The sequence below is a fragment of the Anabrus simplex genome, chromosome 10 (genome assembly GCF_040414725.1).
Source record: "Anabrus simplex isolate iqAnaSimp1 chromosome 10, ASM4041472v1, whole genome shotgun sequence".
NCBI lineage: Eukaryota > Metazoa > Arthropoda > Insecta > Orthoptera > Tettigoniidae > Anabrus > Anabrus simplex.
In genome coordinates, this window is record NC_090274.1 from 125,527,733 (window position 1) to 125,546,419 (window position 18,687).

Genomic DNA, 18,687 nt, shown 5'->3' on the forward strand with positions numbered 1-18,687 from the left:
TGTTTTACAGCCGGATGCCCTTCCTGAAGCAGAACTAAGATTTTAAATCAGAAGAATTTGTTTTAAGACTAGTTGCCCTTCCTGACGCAAAACTAGCAGTATCTAGCCTCTTACATCATACACTATTGTTTTCGACCGGTTGCCCTTCCTGACGTCAAATAACTGGGATTAAGAATGTTTTACAACAAGTTGTTCTTTCTAACATGAGAATCGGGGATTTACAGCTAGATGCTCGCCGGATGCCCTTCCTGACGGCATAAGTTGCCAGGATTTGAATCGCGGTATCCATCATTGTGTCTGACTTGCAAGCTCACGCGTATTATTTCTTGCTGAGATATCATGCTACTTCCGTTCGCCAGCTATAGCGGAAACTCGCAGTACTGCGTCTATTTCGTCTTACAACTTGGAGGAGACAACATGTGTACATATAATTTATGATCTTTCACCCCAATATTTTTTTTAAAAAAACATGTAACTATGTAGTATCTCGCAACATACTTATCCGTGTGTGTATCAGTGTTCTAGTCGTGTTGCAATTACTAAGCGAGTGACCCGAGCGAGTTGGCTACGCAGTGTGCTTTCTTGATTTTCGTATGACATATATCAGTGTATTTGCAATTACTAAGCGTCTTAGCAGTGCGATGACGAGTTAGCTACGCGGTATAGATTTTTTTATTTTCGTACTAAGCAAATCATTTGAAGTGTTGCCGACTTAGCTATGCGATATGTGCACAGTGTGTTTTTAATTTTCATACTAGGCAAGTGATAGGCGAGATAGCTATGCGATATGTGCACAGTGTGTGTTTTACACTAGGTAAATCATTGAAGTTGTATTTTTGCTCTGAACACATCAAACAATGTTCTTACAGTGTTCGACTCTAGTCTTGCTATGCTTCAACCTAATTTTCTTAGAACAAAGGTATCCCCTAACATGTTGTGTCGGATCACATGTTAAGGTTAACGGCATCGAGTGCAGTGTTCGATTCTAGTCTTGTTATGTTTCAATCTAATTTTCTTAGAACAAAGTTATCCCCTAACATGTTGTACAGTGTTCGGTTCTACTTGTTTAGTGATCTGAACACATCAATCAATGTTCTGATCACATGTTGCATCGAGTGCAGTGTTCAATTCTAGTCTTGTTATGTTTCAATCTGATCTTCTTAGAACAAAGGTATCCCCTAACATGTTGTACAGTGTTCGGTTCTACTTGTTTAGTGATCTGAACACATCAATCAATGTTCTGATCACATGTTAAGGTTAACGATATCGAGTGCTGTGTTCAATTCTAGTCTTGTTATGTTTCAATCTGATCTTCTTAGAACAAAGGTATCCCCTAACATGTTGTACAGTGTTCGGTTCTACTGTTTAGTGATATGAACACATCAATCAATGTTCTGATCACATGTTAAGGTTAACGACATCCAGTGCAGTGTTCGATTCTAGTCTTGTTATGTTTCAATCTAATTTTCTTAGAACAAACTTATCCCCTAACATGTTGTACAGTGTTCGGTTCTACTTGTTTAGTGATCTGAACACATCAATCAATGTTCTGTTCACATGTTAAGGTTAACGACATCGAGTGCATTGTTCAATTCTAGTCATGTTATGTTTCAATCTGATCTTCTTAGAACAAAGGTACCCCCTAACATGTTGTGCAGCGTTCGATTCTACTTATGTAGTGTTCTGAACACACCAAACAATGTTTTAATCACATGCTGAAGTTAACGGCATCGAGTACAGTGTTCGATTCTAGTCTTGATCACTTATTTTGTGTTCTGAACACATCAATCAATGTTCTGATCACATGTTGTATCGAGTACTAGCTGTCTCATAAGGAGCTATGTATAACCGCCATCTTGCGCAAGCATCCTTAGGGCGTCTCTAGCCATCTTATGCAAGGATCCTTAAGCCGCCTCATAAGAGCAACCACCATCTTGCGCAAGCATCCCTAGGGTGTCTCATAAGGAGCCTTGTATAACCGCCATCTTGCGCAAGCATCCCAAGGGCGTCTCATAAGAAACTATGTATAGCGATCATCTCGCATAAGCACCTTTATGGAGTCATGTATAGCCATCATCTTGTGCAATTAGCGTCGAGAGATGGCTGCTGTAGAGCGAGCGGATGACAGCTGACGAAATTGCCCCGCATAGGGCAGCACGGTGCTCTGTTCATTAAAAGATGGCGGATGACAGCTAACGAAATTGCCCGCATGATAGCAGCATAGTGCTCTGTTGGTTAAAGATGGCAGATGACACCTGTCAAAAAAATGCACATGGCTTTGTTTCCAAACAAGAGCACGTGGAATTTACCGCCACAACAAAGAGGGCAGCACTGTACTCTGTTGCTTAAAGATGGCGGATGATGGCTGTCAAAAAAGCACGTGAGTTTGTTTCCAAACAAGAGCGCGTGAAATTTTTCAATTTGCCACCACCACATTTCAAAGGTATCTAGCTAAAGAGGGCAGCACGGTGCTCTCTTGATTAAAGATGGTGGATGATAGCTAACAGAACTTTTCAAATTGCCCGCTACTACGTGCTTAAGGTAGTAGCTATAAAGAGGGCAGCACGGTGTTCTGTGGATTAAAGATGGTGGATGACAGCTGACGAAATTGCCCGCATGATAGCAGCATGGTGCTCTGTTGATTAAAGATGGCGGATGACAGCTGTCAAAAAAGCACATAGCTTTGTTTCCAAACAAGAGCACGTGGAATTTGCTGCGACCACATTTCAAACTAAAGTTTGCAGCACTGTTTTCTCTGGATTAAAGATGCTAAAGAGGGCAGCACGGTGTTCTCTTGATTAAAGATGGCGGATGACAGCTGTCAAAAAAGCACGTGGCTTTGTTTACCACACGCTAGTTAGGTTAAGTTGGTACCACTAAGGTTTAGGCCCGTCAAGATGGCAGTACTGAGGTTAGCGATGCATTGTTGTCTGTCAAAAAGCACGTGCCTGTCAAAAAACACGTGGCTTTGTTTACCTCGCGCTAATTAGGTTAAGTTGGCACTACTGATATTTAGGCCCGTCAAGATGGCAGTACTGAGGTTAGCGATGCGTTGTTGTCTGTCAAAAAGCACGTTGGTGTCAAAAAACACGTGGCTTTGTTTACCTCGCGCTAGTTAGGTTAAGTTGGCACTACTGAGGTTTAGGCCCGTCAAGATGGCAGCAGTGAGGTTAGCGATGCGTTGTTGTCGATGACAGCTGTCAAAAAGCAGGTGGCTTTGTTTACAAATTCAAATTTCCCGCCAAAATTCAAATTTCCCGCCAGAATTCAAATTTCCCTCGGGAGGAGGCGGCCGAACCATCCAATTATACTACTCAATTGTATCTATTTCTTCACGTTGTTGTGTTACACACCGAATTCAGAAATAGTCTTTTTTGTTTGGACTTATCTGTTTCGCGTTTTTGAAGCTGATTGTACAAAATTAATTTGTAAAAAATAGACAACCAGGACATGAATATGGTATCCTCAAGAGCACGTCGCAGTCCACTGGCTTCATTTACGCTAATAGACGTTTTACCTTCTTCTCCTATTCTACGAAAGCACTCAATCAGTTTAACTCTCTTCTCAAAAACTATATTCACCGTACGAATGTTGTAGTTCCAGCGAGTAGTGATTGTCCGAGGGACTCTAGTCTTCATTGTTCAACTCAAGAGGTCACTTCTGTGAGACTAGTTGGAAAAGAAAGCTGGAATTTCGGACAGGTTACAGATAAATAATTTGCCTTGGGGATTGTACGAACGAGCGTTGTGCATTGTCAAATTTAGTTGGTGCCCATAATGGATGAAATGTACTTTCGACTTCGCCTGCACAGTCCCTGTCCTTCCACTCATTACCCTGGCTCCGTCATAACTCTGACAAATAAGTTCATGTCGTGTGTCCCTTAATACGGAATTAATTTGTGGTAACAGACATTGACTCACTCCATCCGCTGTCCTGTCGGTTGGTTTCATTAACCCCCAGAATCTTTCATGGACGTGACCCTCTAATGCATATCGAAAAACAAGTACCAATATTGAAAATGTTGTTCATTCATCTGCTCCTTTGCAACGAATTGGGATTCCCCAATTTCTGAAGAAATTTGTTCCCTACACACATTCAACATACAATCGAGTAGCTCGTTCTGAATGGTCTTTGACGTACCTTTAAATACAGAAGCTTTGGCCAGGTGTTCTTTCATAGCCACGTCTATTTCAGCTGTAAAATTAATGAGACCTTTGACAATTCCAGAATTTAGAGAATTTTCTGTCTCATCATGGTCACGGAGTGCCACTTCAAATACGTCACAGAATTTAATGCACTGAATAATTCTGCGTAATATGTGCCTATTTTTCCTAACATGATCATTGTGTTTATTAATGGATTGGCGATAAGCAGAATCCAGTTGATTCACTATATTAACTTTTAGCACAGCTAATTCCATGCATAAATTGATATGTTAGGAGGAACTTTCGTGCTTTATTATAAGTTTTCCTTTCAAGCGTTTGAGATTTGTTACTCCGGTTTTCGTCCACGTCAGGTCATGTCCGATTAACATGCACGGAAAACAGAATCACAGCCACTCGTATTCTGTACACACCCCTGGCTGGAATCTACGTCGATATTCGCCGCGACTTGTTCTAGTTGTAAATGGCGTGTTGCTCAACCGAGTGTCTTCATCACCGTCTTTTCCGTTAGGGACAGTTGAGGAAAAGGTCTACTTAAAATATTACTCACGGAATTCACTGTATATAGCCTACAAGTGTGTGAATACCTTATGCGACTCTTCATAGACATCCGCACACAACACAAGATAGATTTACTTTGAACGACACCGCACTAAATATTACGATATATGATACTGACAGTACAGGACGTTTATCAGACCGCACATGACAGACTTGGAACACGAATTTGAAACGGATATTCTGCTCTGCTGAGTTATGTTTGGCATTGCCTTCGCGTATTTTCGGAATTGTAGCGGGCTGGCTTCGGCAGAGGAAGCAGAGTACGTGGCTGATGACAAAATTGACGCACTAGCTGCATGCGGCGCCTAATATCAAAACTGAATGTATCAACATTCAAATTGCCAGTATTTATAAAACCATGCATTAACAGTAACTTTGCCCTTTGCCCTTTAGAGCGAGCCGCTACTGTCATTAAGTCAGAAGTATCTGGTGAGGAAGTATAAACGATGAGTAACGCAGTGGCGATCTGACAGACCTATCCTCCGCTCTTCTATCCGATATCCAACAGCAAACCGCGCGTGGCGAGTCGAGGGGCGAGAGTCTGGGCTGCGATATCAGTGTCCAATGCCTTCCTCTCAGAAATGTGTGCGACGTCTTTTCTCATTGCTTTCAAGTTTTGTAAATGGAAATGAAATGCTTCAGATGCATACAATATAATGTTCCATCATTCTCAATTGAGATATGGGCTTCACTGATAGCCTTGGCAGCCCTCGGTATACGCCACTGAACTTGGTCACGTTTTGAGAAGATAGATAGTGATCCTAATATGGACCCCAGTAATAAGTTGTCATGGCCATAGTTCCCAACTCTGTTGCTGGGGAAGTTACCCGCTGTGGGTAGGGGTGCTAGAATAACATACATGGTAACCCCTGCCTGTCATAAGAGTCGACTTAAAGGGGCCCGGGGACTCTCAACTTGGGAGCGTGGTTTGGCGACCATGGGGCCCTTAGCTGAGTTATGGCATTGCCGCCAGTTACTTTTGCCATTCTCCTCACTTTCATCTATCATATCCAATTACCCTCGGTCAACTCCGGTTCTTTTACGACCCCGACGGTATTAGAGCATTCGAGGCCTACGGAGTCTTTTATTTTCACGTCCTTCGTGGCCCTTGTATTTCTTTGGCCGATACCTTCGTTTTTCGAAGTGCCGGATCCCTTCCATTTTCCTTTCTGGTTAGTGTTGTATGGAGGATGGTTGCCTAGTTGTACTTCCTCTTAAAACAATAATCACCACCACCACCACCTGTCGTAAGATGCGAGTGAAAGCGGCGCCAGGGGCTCTCTCAGCTTGGGCGACCACGGGGCCCTTAGCTGAATCCTCACATTGCTTCCACATTCTTGTGTCAGGCTCATGTCCTATCCGACCTCCCGTGGTCAAATCTTACTCATTTCCGACCCCAACGGTATTAGGTTACGAGGCCCTGGAGTTGCAGCCGTTGCCTTTCTTTGGCCGATATCTTCATTTTTCCCCTGTTACTGTTAATGGAGGGTGGGTGCTCAGTTGTAGTTCCTCTTAAAACAAGCCTCACCGCCTGTTTCGCCATCAGGAATTGCCTGCTGAAGTGTGTCCTTGTCGCTTGGCGCGCGATGTAGATATGTGAGGATAGGAATTAATCAGGACAGTTTAACAAATTAGAAATCTACATTGAAATGTAAGAACAGTATTTCTCAAATACAACACAAAACTGTACATAACACCGCCACTGACTTATTGCATGTGTGAAGCAATACTCGGGCCTAGTTATCTTCACAAATTTGCTTAGTTTTGAGGAAAGGTCTTGCGGGAACGTTGTGTTTCTCCAATTGTTCTTTGATCTCGGCCAGCACTTCCAGTCCGGGATTCTTCTCACGGGTCAGTACCCATGCGAACTCTGGGGAAAGAGAAAGAGTTTATTTTACTTTTTGACATTCCTTTTGCTTGTATCAGCGAAACCTTATTGTCCTAACACATAAGTTACACATTCAATGCTACCGGCCGCACAAAACCAACACATCAATTATAGTTCATACTGTAGAAAGTCCCGGTAAGTGTCTGTCTGCTTTTGACGAGGTTATCACCGTTTTACTGACCTAAAAGGAGACGAGTAGATATAAAAATTTACAAAAAAATTGAAGAGCATCAAGAGACTGAACATATATGTACATCATTCTTAAGTAAAATATCAACTTTAAAATTAGAAGCGATATTTTTGATCAAGCACAAATCCTTATGAAATCAATTGTTTACTTTCCTCAGTAAGCACATGTTCTTCACACATTTACGTCAAGGTTTTAGAAGAGAAATGGTTTAAATATCAAACGAGAAATGCTAACAACAACCAGACTCCCGTAAATAAATCAAGAAGAAAAGCTAGACTCATGCCGGGGTGCGTTGCTGGTCAAAGACCGATGTGTGCTGTACAGAGTCTCCTATCTTCATAGAAAGAGCTAACACTACTATGTTGTTGTATTTTGTCGTAAAGATCGCAAACCACACGATGCAAATTGTTAAACAGTGGCAAGACAGTGATGTAAGTGCCAGAGGAATGATTAGAGGGACTGTCACTATCGGACAATATTCTTGTTTATAAACGGTTTACTCTCCTTAAAATCATCGGTATCAGTAAACGAAAAAAGGGATGTAAAAACGCAAGTTACCGTACTGTTAATGAAGCATTTATAAATCAAATGGAAAGGAATTGAAGTCTTTAATATTTACCACGAGAAAGAAATGTACTATCACGTCATACTACATATAGGATTCTAAATGATTAAAAGTTTTGACAGTTGGATACCTAAGAGTAATATTTGATTAAAAACAAATTTGAGGGCAAAAGTTCAGGTACTACAACACTTTCTTAGTGCAGCCATTTGTTTCTTTCTCGCGATGGTGCGGTGCACAGGGCTGCCAACTCATGACAAAACCATTGGTCAGGGTTGGGTAGGTCCGGCTAGTGACATAACCATTGGTCAGGGTTGGTTAGGTCCGGGTAGTGACATAACCATTGGTCTGGATTGGTTAGGCCCGGCTAGTGACATAACCATTGGTCTGGATTGGTTAGGCCCGGCTAGTGACATAACCATTGGTCTGGATTGGTTAGGCCCGGCTAGTGACATAACCATTGGTCAGGGTTGGTTAGGCCCGGCTAGTGACATAACCATTGGTCTGGATTGGTTAGGCCCGGCTAGTGACATAACCATTGGTCAGGGTTGGTTAGGCCCGGCTAGTGACATAACCATTGGTCAGGGTTGGTTAGGCCCGGCTAGTGACATAACCATTGGTCTGGGATCATGCAGAGGGGGTCTGAGGTCATGTTAGGTCCCCGCAGCCTCTTGCATTCCGTCTGGTGAGAGCAGCGCATTCAAAAAGCTGCTCCCTGCTGGTGACAAATCTATTGGTCTGACTGGACACATTGCATCGCGCTGCTTACTAACCGAGTGCATCCACTTCATTGCTGGGAGCGACGTTATATCTGATTGTAATTCAGCCAATGGAAATGCTACAGCACGGTTCAGCAATGAATAATGGTGTGTGATAAATTACGTTAGGTTATAAAAGTAAATGTTCTTCTGGGGCCCAGCGGTGAACACATCTCTCCTCCATATAAGATTTGTAACATTTCAAATCCCTTATTTTGCTATAAAACTGAATTTCTACCAATTTCAGATCCATGTTATAAGAATTACGAACGAGGCCAATCGTAGCCTTAGGTTTATAATAAGAAGCTTGATTATCGACACTTGTTTGATTAGTCACTAGGAGTAAATGGCGTTAATCGCCCGTAATTTGGCTCCGGCATTCACGTGCTCAAAACCGACATTTTAGCTACATTTTCGTTATGAAACAACATAAACCTGTCCACCGAACAACCACATACCATCGATCATTTACTATCACCGCTTCGGGATGGTGGAATGCTCTTCCCAAAGCCATCAAGGATGCTGCATCAAAAATAATATTTAATATCTCTTACCGACAGTTCCTCGTTAAGTGCTTCCAGCAAGGGACCTGTATGAGTGGAACGAGTGATTGTGTGTGAAAATGATACGAGATTATTGTACTTTAAATTAAGATATTGGGTTAATATGATAATTTAAATTAAATTAAAAACATCCGTACGGTATTTACGAAGTAGCCTAAACATAGCTAGTAGTAACTGAATTTAACGTAGATGTAGTATTGCAAGGATACAATTAGTTGAATTTCATTTAAAAATTTGATTAAGCTTACTAGTATTTTTACGTTCGTATTTCTTTCGTTGTGTATTGAAATGAGTCTTTTTTCAAATCTATATTATGTAGACAGTTCCTTTCTCTTTACTACATCTTTGCTTGTATATATTCACATTTTTTTCTCAAAAATTAATGTTATTTGTAGTTCTTAGTATTTTAAGTTATCAGTGTCATTGTATTAACAAATAATAATATGTGTTTGGTTAAGTGTAAGAAAGGGCCAAGAGCCCTAACTTCGCCACAGAAAATAAAGGCTTTATCTATCTATCTATCTATCTATCTATCTATCTATCTATCTATCTATCTATCTATCTGTCTATCTATAGATTTCAGATACATCAATACGATATTATTCAGAAGCACATTAACTTTTTATCGCTCCGTAACAGAAGAATTATTATTTCATTATAAACTTCGAAAATTATTACGAACTTAATCCCCAGGGCCATTGGACTTCATGTCATTTCATGTTCCTAAAGCTTTCAAGCATTTTAAGCACTTTAAGTCACCCTGCAGCGGGGCCTAACATGCAGGACACGAACACTAGACAAAAGGTGTCAGTCCAGAACAATATCCTTCGTAAACTTTGCTCGACCAAGTGGGGCGCACATCCAACATGCGCTTTGGCTGTCAGTTTCTCTGGTTCCGTTCAGAGAGCTTTGATTGAAACGAGCAGAGTAGTTACAGGATGTCTGAAAGCAGCACCTACTGAGAAACTGTACCGCCTGGGGAGTGAGAGGACAACATTGGTCCTCGACCTCCTCCCAAAAGATTGAAATCAAGAAATCAACATCTCTAGGACTTTAAACAAATCGCCAGCAACAGCGCGCCGAGACCTGTGGCGAACACCTTCCTCAGTGGATGGTAGCTGACGAATCTCCATCTCCTGGGTTACTTGGAGGTCACTTGATCGTTTGACGAGTGGTGTTGAAAGATCTAGGGACAACCTCAAGAGGTGATTGCGGGTAAAAACAAACTGCCTCATACCATGTCGACTATCCCCTGCCCAAGACCTCGTTCAAGCATTGCTGTTGCTCATTATTGGATGTGACCGTACGTATAGTGTGTAATGTAACGTGTATGTTATGTTTGTATACATTTGTATTTATGTATACCTGTACTGTTAATATTGTATCAAAGCTCTAATAATAATAATAATAATAATAATAATAATAATAATAATAGTTGGAGAAAACTGAATTATTATGTTCAAAGGCAGATATAAAGAGCCTGAGAACAAAATATGTTACAGTTGAAGGAGTCCTGTACTTTAAATACCTCGAAGAATTCACCGAACTGACAGGCCTTGAAAGGATCTCACAACAAATTCGTCTCCAAAAAATTTAGAAAGCATTAAGATTAGTCCAAAACATTTACAACATGGCCGCCAAGTGTGGGAGCCCACCCCAGCCGAGCCAGCAGCCCCGTGCTGGCCAGCCAAGCAACCGACCAATGACAGCACGCCGACCGACCACAGCCTACAGCCTGCCAGCAGCCAAGAAAAGTCATCGATGGGCCTAAACCAAGACTGTACGTTGCTGCCACACCCAGCCAAGTCAAATACCAGTAGCGTGGAGACCCCAAATCTATGCTCAATGTCAACTAGCTGGCATGCTACCAACACCTCCAAGTACGCTGGAAAGGCAATTTGTCACGGCGGCCTGGTGTCCTGTGTTCATGACTTGACTGTGCCGTTAACTACTTCAACAACTAGCCCTGTCACCACTCAAGCACACTTAGGTCGGTGCGCCAAGTGCGTTTGACCCTTCTGGTGTTTCGAACACACCCCCGCACCCCCTTCCTTTTACTTCTGTTGTCCACAAACCGTCCTAACCAGACAAAGCCCCTCCCTTCCCACAAACCACAGGGCCACCTCAGTTGATCGAGTAGCCGAGACATCAAGTTACCCCCTCCTTTTTTTCTCACTTCCAAAAAACCCAAACGCCACCTTCTAAACTTAAGGTTAGATCCATCCTGAAACCTTGAAACACCAGAGACCGCGGGTGCACAAACACTTAAAGATGTTGTTTGTATTGAACACCCGCACATTAAAGTAAACGTCTACTCACTGTGTAATAACATCGGTATAGTCCCGTTGTAATATGGGGCGTGGTCAGTACCTGGATGGGCATACCACTGCGTAGGCTACTTGGCAGTGCCAATGCAGTATGAGAGACTTTGTCTCAGTTTCAAAAAATTGATGCCTGGCTGGCCATCAGATGGTGAAGATGTTGATTCCCAGGGGGAACCTAAAATATTTGTCCCGAATGAGTAAATGTATAACACCAATATAGTTGGTCCGTTAATGGACATTATAAAATCTCCAGCTAACTCATTCCTGGTTGCGATCGTTGCAATTTAACAACTGATGAGCCGAACTTAGCACACTGGGGCGAAACGCTGGCGACCAGAAATGAGTTAGCTGGAAAATTTATAATGTCCAATAACGGACCAACTATATTGCTAACCAGGGATGTCAAGACATACAAACATTCGACATTACAACACAGTCATAAAACCAACAGTCCTTTACGCAAGTCAGACACTGGCAGTCAGTAGAAAACAAAAATTTGAAAATGTCAAAAAAGAAGAGAGGAAGATCGTTAGGAAAATCTTAGGAGCAAGACACAGCCAAGACGGTTACAATCAATCAAAACAACAGAAAAGTTCTCAATTGACATTAGGAAAAGACCATCTCACTAGATTACCAGAAAATCGATTGACAAAAAGGATAATAGATTATGTAACCTCACTTAAGAATTCAAAACACTGGCTTAACGAATTTCGAAAGGACCTCAATAATGCAAACATAAGTTGAAGAGGACATTCTGGAAAGAGACATCTTTAGACACAAGAAACAGTACAGTGGGCGGGAGAACGTAAACAAGTCTTCTCGGAAAGAATGAAAGTCTATTGGAAGAACGCACAGAAGAATTGACTGAGTTATTTGCTGAACGTCATCCAATATTGGGAGAAATAGCTAACAATAATTTGTGTACTGAGTCTACAACCTATGTTCTGTCAAATGAGTAAGTAAATTAATTTAGAAATGATTTAAGTCCTTGTGGTCACTGAAGAAAATCTAAGTCCCATTTGTTGGTAAAACCCAGTGGTCTAAACAAATGAAATAGCATTTTATTCACTCAAACATTTGAACACAGTGTGAGTATGAGCGGACACATGCAGGCTGTTTCCCGAACACTGCCAGTGGGTCCTACCCGCGTGGTGCGCATTTATGCATCTGAAATATTATTTCTTAATGTTAAGCAAATGTACAGACCTTCAAGCTCGACACTGGTGATCTTCGACAGGTATTCTATCATTTATTACCGCGACATTTTACAACAGAAAGATTTTTGCGCACTTCCTTCTCAGAGTTTCTCTAATTCATTGTTTCTTGTCGCATACGTGTACACACACCACACGAAGAGCTGAAGTCCCGAGCGAGTTTAGTACCTCAAGATGGCAGGACATTGGTGGGGTTTTACTAATGCTGACCTATCCACATATTCTGGGTCAAAAATTCCGTTAGGGTACATGGCTGAGTATAAAAAATTTATGTTATAATTTGCTGTGAAAAAATAAACTTTAAAATCATAAACCACATTGTGTGATTACTGAGGTAATCAGTAACGAGCAAGGACAGCCTACACTGAGCCGCGTCACGTGCCATCAACATAATGCTGAGGAGGGTCGCTATGCCCGACAGATCTCATATATCAAAACTAATTGTTATGATTCCCTTCTACCACTCAGTCCCACCACTTCGCTCGATTTCATACATCAGATTTTCTTCTCCTTCCTAGCGTTTTTTCGTGGTGCAGGGTCCATTAGCTCGCCATTTCGCACGATCTTGGGCAGTATCTGGTCTTAAGTTCAGAGTCTTCATATCAGCAATTACAGTGTCATGCCAGCGCTGCTAACCATATCCTTAACCTGCTTACCGTCCGTTGTTTGGAATTATCCATGTACATCTAATTTCCCCGTCCTGGAGTTTTTCTTCCTTTATTCGTCTTCAGACGGATTTTACTTTCTGTATCCTAGGCCTAGTGATACTTTGTTCACTACACATCAGATAGTGATCTGTATCATCGAAAAATTTCCGCACATTCCTAATTTATTTCCTGAATTCAAAGCCGGTTTTGATATAGTCTATTGCGGATCTCGTGCCTCGACCCTCCCATGTGTAGCGGTGATTAGCCTTATTCTTGAAAAATATCCTCGTAACTGTTAATCCTACACTAGCACACAAGTCCAGAAAACGCTTCCCATTCCCATTAGATTCCATATTTTCCCCACATTTACCAATCACCTTCAGTTCTATTTCCGAATCTTGTATCGAAATCACCCATCAGCACTATCCTATCCTTGCTGTTGACCCCGACTAGGATGTCACTCAGTGCTTCGAAAACCTTGTCAACTCTGCACCCCCACATGGTGAATACACTGAAACAATTCTAGTCCTTATTCCTTCAACAGCCAAATGTACCCACATTATTCGCTCAGAGACTATGTTGCGTGCAATAGGATTCCTGATGAGCAGTCCTACCCCACAGTCTTAACACACGACCTGAAAGATTGCTTTATCTCCCATCTCTTCCTCGTTATCTTCCCTTGCCCGAATATCATTAACTCCTAACACGCACAGATGCATCCTCTATGCTGACTGAGCCAGATATACTATGTTCCTTCCATTGATATTGATAGCTTCCCATCGGATTCTACTATTTATCTCACACGAGTAAGTGAGGCTATTAAGATGTTCTATAAACATAGAACCTCGATGCCCAAACATCTTATACAATACTTACCGCCAGGATTTTTATCTACGTACGCTGCCATTTACGTAAATGATTTTTGGGACATCCTTCCTCTACACAGTAAGATGTCAATCGATGTAGCTTTATGCAGAACCAGTCGGCGTCATTACAAGCATCGAGGGGAAAATGGTGATGATGATTGGGATGGACCAAATCCGAGGATTGAACACTGTACAGTGTATGGATGAACTTCTTCCAGTACCTGATGACGATGGTTCAGAAAAAGAATAAACCACATGAATAACAACAAGGTAAGAAGTGCATTATCTTGTTTGTAAAGCACAACATACCTTCTATAATATATTTCTAAATGTTTTAGTTTAATTTGAATGTGGCAGGAGGCATGTCGGAAGCATGCTACCTCTTCACACAACGTTGTTAAGAAGCATAGCAGCAAAACGAACACTGTTGTAGCACATCGTAAATACATATTTGATTGGATTCAAAATGTCGTACTTATTGCATTCCTTGTACCTATTCTAAAGGCTTGAGAAAACGAACAAGTCTAAACATGCACAACTATGATGACGTCATCGCTGCAAAACGTGCACACTCTTGCCTTCGCGATGCACGTTTAAACTTGTTCGATAGAGATATATCTTAACAGAGCAGGAAGAGGAGAAGGCCATAACAGCCTATGTATAGCCGCCATCTTGTGCAGTAGCCTTCAAGTTAGCTTTCTCCATAAGAGCCTCTGTATAGCCGCCATCTTGTGCAGTAGCCTCTAAGCTAGCTTTCTCCATAAGAGCTCATGTATAGCCGCCATCTTGCGCAATCGCCCATAGCCGGCATCTCTAACAGCATCTTGGTTTAAAAACTAAGATAATAATATATTGAGAAGGGCACCCCGGTAAGTATGTTGAGAAGGGCAGCTTGCTATAAGATCGTAGTATGTTGAGAAGGGCAGCTTGCTATAAGATCGTAGTAAGTCGTGAAGGGCTGCTTGCTATAAGATCGTAGTAAGTCGTGAAGGGCTGCTTGCTTTAAGATCGTAGTAAGTCGTGAAGGGCTGCTTGCTATAAGATCGTAGTAAGTCGTGAAGGGCAGCTTGCTATAAGATCGTAGTAAGTCGTGAAGGGCTGCTTGCTATAAGATCGTAGTAAGTCGTGAAGGGCTGCTTGCTATAACATTGTAGTATGTTGAGAAGGGCAGCTTGCTATAAGATCGTAGTAAGTCGTGAAGGGCAGCTTGCTATAAGATCGTAGTAAGTCGTGAAGGGCAGCTTGGTATAAGATCGTAGTAAGTCGTGAAGGGCTGCTTGCTTGCTTGCGGCGTGACTAAATTCCGCGCTATAAAGTTTACTTCCGCCAAGATAGCAGTAAGCCATGTGCATGTAGTTAAAGATAGCGCCTGACAGCTGTCAAAAAGCACGTGGAATTTTTCAAATTGCCCACCACTACATGCCTAAGGATAAGGTTTAGTGCTGTAAAGATGGCAGCACGATGCGTTGTTGTTTAAGGATGGCGTATGACAGCTGTCAAAAAACGACATGAAAATTTTTAAATTGCCCACCACCGCGTGCTTAAGGTAGTAGCCGTAAAGATAGCAACACGGTGCTCTGTTGATTAAAGATGGTAGCTGTCAGCTGTCAAAAAGCACGTGGCTATGTTTACAAACAAGAGCACGTGGAATTTCAAAAATGCCCGCCACCACGTGCCTAAGGTAGTAGCCGTAAGGTTTTGTACCGTAAAGATAGCAGCACGGTGCTCTATTGATAATAGATAGCCGCTGTCAGCTCCAACTTGAGCAACGAGATAGCCGACATCTTGCGTAAGCGACCCTAGGGCATTTCATAAGAGCGTATGTATAGCCGCCATCTTGCGCAAGTGCCCTTAAGCCGCCTCATAAGAGCCTATGTATAGCCGCCATCTTGCGCAAGCGCCCGTAGATTGTCTCATGAGAGGTTAAGTATAGCAGCCATCTTGCGGAAGCGTCCCTAGGTTGTCTCATAAGAGCCTATGTATAGCAGCCATCTTGCGCAAGTGCCCTTAAGCTGTCTCATAAGAGCCTATGTATAGCCGCCATCTTGCGCAAGCGCCCCTAGGTTGTCCCATAATAGCCTATGTATAGGAGCCATCTTGCGCAAGCGCGCGTAGGCCGTCCGATAAGAAACCATGCATAGCCGCCATCTTGCGGCCGGTATCTTTCGTAAGCGCCTTTAGGGCGTCTCACAAGAGCCCATGTATAGCCGCCATCTTGTGCAATTGGCGTCGGGAAGGGCATCCAGCCGTAAAACTGAAATGAGGCTTGCTATCTTGCGCGTCAAAAGTAAGGTTAAGCCCCTCCAATGTAGCGGATGTGAGGTTAGGTTCGCTCTATTAGGCGTCAGAAAGGGCATCCGGCTGTAAATCTGAGGTTAGGTCCCTCCATGAGGTTAGACTGGCTCTCTTACCCGTTAAAAGTCGGGTTAAGCCCCTCCAAGATGACGGATGTGAGGTTAGGCTTGCTCTCTTAGCCTGCATGGCAATGCAGTGGAGGTCTCTGCGGAGGGACCTGCGGTGGCGGTGGCAGTGGAGCCCTCTCCCGAGGGCCGGAGGCGGAGGCTTCGCTAGAATCCGTGACTTATACTACTGACTTTGTTCGCCAAGTCGTTTCCCTCACCTGTCAAATAGGAGAGAGACTTCAGTACTCCTGCAGACTTGTTTAAAACGTTCTGAGCGTGCTCGGAGAAAACTCTGCCAAGCAGGATGCTAACCTTACTTACACAACGGGTTAAGGACCAACGGTGGATTATATAGTCCTAGCCACCTGAGGACAAGGAGGGCCATGACTCAGAATATGTCCGAGTGGCCTTTCCCACTCCATAGTAACTAATAACCCGACTCCCAGCACAACTTACTAGGCCACTCAGCCGTTGCCCATTGTTCACGAACTAGGACGTGACTACAGTAACCAACATGACTAGCCATTCTTAAATACAACTCGATAAATTCCTTTAAGCCGTCTCCTGATGTCGCTACGAACAGATAGACAGGCCGACAAAAATTGAACTGAATGTTCTTTCGCACTTTGTGTCGCTAATTCAAAATTAAAAGGAAGTGTGAGGCATAAATTTAAAATGCGGATATTAACAATATTATAACTGTATTCATATACGTATCGTTATACTTATTTTTTATTGTTTAATATAGGTGGCGGGGAGGGGGGAATGGGAAACTCCCTTGGCTCTAATGACCCACGAGTACATTGTCTACGTGGGGTACACTCCTCTAGTGTTGGCGGATTGTTGATGCCCATCCCAGTTTTCGGTTGGCCCACTCTGCAGCAGTTACGTTTTTCTCCACTTCACTGAGGTGCGTTGCGTTGCTATAGAGGTCTTCTAATGGACTGGATACAACCGTAATGGTGTGATTGCAGGTGTTACGGCTCAGCCTGGGCTCCAAACATGTGAGCCGTGTTGATGTTTACCAAGTGTTGTGGCTACGGGTTTCTGTTCGTCACGTGCCAACCGTTGGAAAAGATCTGTAAGAGCCCCGTTCTCACTGAGTACTGAACAATAACCAATATGTATTATTATACTCACGAGCGTTAGCTCCAAGTAGTCCACTGCACGACCACACGATGGCGTATCTGGTGTAATCAGTTTCAAGGATCCAGTAAGGTGCGCCGAAGTTTCCTGAAAAGAGATCAGTAAAATATATTCTAAAAGCAAAGAATTTGAATGTTATATTAGATGTTTCTGCACGCTCGACAGCAGCTTGCTTCACGTACGCAGACATTGCTTGTTACACACAGAGTCCAATGAATATATATTTTTGTTCTGGTCAATACGCTGCAAACAAAGCACACTGAAATGTCGGTACAGAATTTGTACCACCACTTTGAACATGTTGATTAACAAATATGACGCAATTTGTAGATACCCCCTGTGCGTGGAGGACGTAGATGAAGAATACACCCGCGGTAAGAGGCGTAATAGGCGACTAAAAGGGGCCCAAGGGGCTCTCAACTTGGGAGCGTGGGTTGGCGACCACGGGGCCCTTAGCTGAGACCTGGCATTGCTTCCACTTACTTGTGCCAGGCTCCTCACTTTCATCTATCCTGTCCGACCTCCCTTGGACAACTCTTGTTATTTTCCGACCCCGACGGTGTTAGAGCATTCGAGGCCTAGGGAGTCTTTCATTTTCACGCCCTTCGTGGCCTTTGCCTTTCTTCGTCCGTTACTTCATGTTTCGAAGTGACGGATCCCTTCTTATTTCTTCCTTTTTCTCTGTCTAACCCCTATGGGTGGGGGATGCAGACGAAGAATACACCCACGGTATCCCCTGCCTGTCGTGAGAGGCGACTAAAAGGGTCGATCAAGGGATGATTGTATTAGAACCATGAAACTACTTTTGATTAGTACCATCACGCGGGGAACACCATGGGTTGCCTGTACTTGCGAGTAGTACCACTATACTAGGTACGAAATAGGTTTGTGGTTAGTAGCAGCAGAGAGTGGATCACTGTGGGTTTCCAGTACCCGTGAGTCGTACCCTTGTGAGCAACACCACGGGTCTGGGCGTTGCCTGTGAGTTGTACCACTATATGAGCGGCACCGTGGGTCTGCGTTGCCTGTGATTAGCACCCACTATGTGAGGAACACCACGGGAATACCGGGGCCTGTGATAAGTACACCTAGGTGAGGAACACCATCGGTTTGCGTTGCCTATGTGTGGCGCCATCATGTGAGAAACACCATAGGTCTGCGTTACCTGTACGACGTCCAATACTTGCGGGTAGTACCATCATGTGTGGAACACAGTGAGTCTACGCTACTTTTGATTAGTACCCCAACAAGACAAATACCATGGTTCTCCTTTACTAGCGGTAAATACCATTATGCGGGGCCGTTGACCTGTATTTTGGACCCCTTTAGACAACAAGCATCCTCGATTTAGGATTGTGCTTTAGAAGTGGTCTCTTGGTCAGTAATACTATTTTTATAGTAGT

At 43.0% G+C, this 18,687-nt stretch overlaps 1 protein-coding gene across 1 annotated transcript in view; it reads right to left on the bottom strand.

Moving 5' to 3' along the window:
• Positions 1-6,368: 6,368 nt before the first annotated feature.
• LOC136882030 (apolipoprotein D) overlaps positions 6,369-18,687 on the bottom strand; it is a 70,400-nt gene continuing 58,081 nt past the window's right edge. The window contains exons 5-6 of the mRNA XM_067154535.2: positions 17,279-17,371; positions 6,369-6,594 (exon numbers count right to left, since the gene is read on the bottom strand). Of these exons, the coding sequence (XP_067010636.2) occupies positions 6,461-6,594; positions 17,279-17,371 (227 nt within the window). The 3' untranslated portion in view covers positions 6,369-6,460. The remainder of the gene's footprint in view (positions 6,595-17,278; positions 17,372-18,687) is intronic.